Below are 2,677 nucleotides of genomic sequence, written 5' to 3'. Positions count from 1 at the left end.
TATCTATCTATCTATCTATCATAATCATCTATCTTTTTTTTTAGAAAGCTAGAAATGCCATCCCTCACTGCCAGTGTCAAACACCCTTCTCCCTACCCATCTTGTAAATTTTCCCATAAAGCCTGACCTAGAAGCAATTATCTCACAGGTTGTTTTTGTTTTCCAGTTTTGTCCAACTCTTTGTGACATCACTTGAGGTTTTCTTGGCAAAGATAATAGAGTGGTTTGATCCTTCCTTCTCCAGAACATTTTACAGATGAAGGAATTGAGGAAAACAGAGTTAAGTGATTTGCCCAGAGTTGCACAACTGGGAAATGTCGGAGGTCAGATTTGAACTAAGGAAAATGAGTATTCCTGACTCTAGGCCTGGTAATCTATCCATTGCACCACTTAGTTGCTGTCTTTCTGTGAAGTTTCTAATAATAAATGAAGGATCTCATTTGTTGCCATCATCCCCACCTTGCATTCCTATTTCTACTATTGGCATGGAAGATCTAGCACCATACCTGCTCCCCACAAGCACCTATATCTGATTGAGGTTTTCAGTAACTTTGTTTTTCTTGTTTTCTCAATTTCCTCTTTAGGTGGGCCCTGGTGATTTCCTCCTGGTCTTTTCAAGCACATAAACTATTCCAGCTATCTTTAACAAGAAACAAAAGGAAGGATACCTAGGCTCAAGGTAGAGGCAAAAAGGTTCCCTACTACTCCATGAAGGAATCTTATCTACATAATAGCCGACAGTGTCATCAACCCAAATCTTGAATATTTTCACTGATGGGGAACACATAACCTCACAATACAGTTGCTTCCATTGTTGAACTGAACTAGCGTTTTTTAAAAAAACGCATTCTTATGTATGTTTCACATGAACAATAATATGCTTCATTTTAATTTAAAATTGTAGAAAATGCAGGTGCCAATAAAGTCCTCAAGATTGTAGATTGTGAACAAACTAGGCCTATGTTTTACCATCTGAGGAAAAATCATTTGCCGTACTGACTCTGCTTGCCTTCCTAACCTCTCATTGCTATGTCACCTCTTAACACATCTGAAGCCCAGATATCCACCTTCCAACTAATTGGGATCCCAGGGCTGGAGCAAGTCCACATCTGGATATCCATTCCCATCTGCCTCATATATATTATTGCCACTGTTGGAAATTGTACCATCCTTGTTCTAATCAAAACAGAGCCCTCACTCCATGAGCCTATGTACTATTTTCTCTCTATGCTGGCCTTTTCTGATCTTGGGCTGTCCCTCTCTTCCTTGCCTACTATGTTGAGAATTTTTTTATTCAATGCTGCAAAAATCTCCATTGATGCCTGTATTGTCCAAGAGTTCTTCTTCCATGCCTTCACTGCCATGGAATCTTCAGTGCTGCTCATAATGTCCCTTGACCGTTTCATAGCCATCCATAAGCCCCTAAGATACAGCTCTATCCTTACCATTAATAGAATCATCAAAATTGGTTTGATCTTTGCCATCAGATGTCTTATGCTCATACTCCCATTTCCTATCACACTGAATAGACTGAAGTATTGTAATAGAAACCTCCTCTCCCATTCCTATTGTCTCCACCAGGATGTTATGAGACTGGCCTGCTCTGATAACAGTGTCAATGTCATCTATGGGTTTTTTGTTGCTCTAGTAGGCATGCTGGACTTAGCAATGATTTCAATGTCTTACATACTGATCCTAAAGACAGTTTTGGGCATTGCATCTCATCAAGAGCGATTAAAGGCCCTCAACACCTGTATTTCCCATATTTGTGCTGTACTCATTTTCTATGTGCCCATTGTCACCCTGGCCATCATCCACCGCTTTGCCAATCATGGCTCCCCATTTATCAGGATACTGATTGCTGATATCTATGTTTTGATTCCTCCATTGATGAACCCTATTGTATACTGTGTGAAAACTCATCAAATCCGAGAGAAGATCATGGGGAAACTGTGTCTGAAGAAGGACTGATGAGTGACTACAGTAATTTTTTTTTAAGAAATTTTTTGGTTTGTTTTTTACTCTCACACATAACAAACAATATGAGCTTATCTGATTCCCCATAAATGGACCAGGTTGAACAAGCCTTAGAATTAATTTCAGGCCTAGAATGAAATGAAAATCAGTGGAGCATGAATTTTCCTCAGAATTTTGAATTATTTGTTAGCACTCAACATTTTTACTCTTTCTAGCTTTTCTTCTATTTTTCAGTTTCTGTGAATCCTTTCTTCCTTCCTCTTTTCCTGGAATATTAGATCTCTCTATTCACTTCTGTTAATATATCTATGACCCGTTACTTGAGGATACTTTTTTTTTTTAATTTCTAACTCACTGCTTGCAATACTTCCCAATACACACACACATACACATACATATGTATATATGTATCTCTCGGTGTATACACACACACACAAACACACACACACACACACACATATATGTGTGTGTATATATAAATATATTATACAATTAACAAGTTTTTTTTTTCCTTCCCCCACCTCTACCATACTGGAAAAAAAATGAAAACAAAATTCTTGTAAAAATACGCATTGTCAGATGCAACAAATTGCAGTATTGGTCACATACAAAATATGTGTTATTCTGCATTTTGTATTTAAGGAGAGGAGTACATGCTTCATCATTGGTTCTCTGCAATCATGAGTGGCCAAGCATTGTT

The 2,677-nt window shown here is 38.0% G+C and overlaps 1 protein-coding gene across 1 annotated transcript; it reads left to right on the top strand.

The window, feature by feature from the left end:
* Nucleotides 1-1,029: 1,029 nt before the first annotated feature.
* LOC110195109 (olfactory receptor 51A7-like) lies at nucleotides 1,030-1,971 on the top strand. The gene has a single exon (XM_020967751.1). The coding sequence runs from the start codon at nucleotides 1,030-1,032 to the stop codon at nucleotides 1,969-1,971; it is 942 nt and encodes a 313-aa protein (XP_020823410.1).
* The last annotated feature ends 706 nt before the right edge of the window (nucleotides 1,972-2,677 follow it).

This window comes from Phascolarctos cinereus, unplaced genomic scaffold (assembly GCF_003287225.1).
Source record: "Phascolarctos cinereus isolate Bilbo 61053 unplaced genomic scaffold, phaCin_HiC Scaffold_726;HRSCAF=1367, whole genome shotgun sequence".
Classification (NCBI taxonomy): domain Eukaryota; kingdom Metazoa; phylum Chordata; class Mammalia; order Diprotodontia; family Phascolarctidae; genus Phascolarctos; species Phascolarctos cinereus.
This window is presented reverse-complemented; position numbering and strand designations above follow the sequence as displayed.

Bases quoted from the DNA above. Each gene is read 5' to 3' on its own strand.
- LOC110195109 (XM_020967751.1), top strand. From the start codon at position 1,030: ATGTCACCTCTTAACACATCTGAAGCCCAGATATCCACCTTCCAACTA.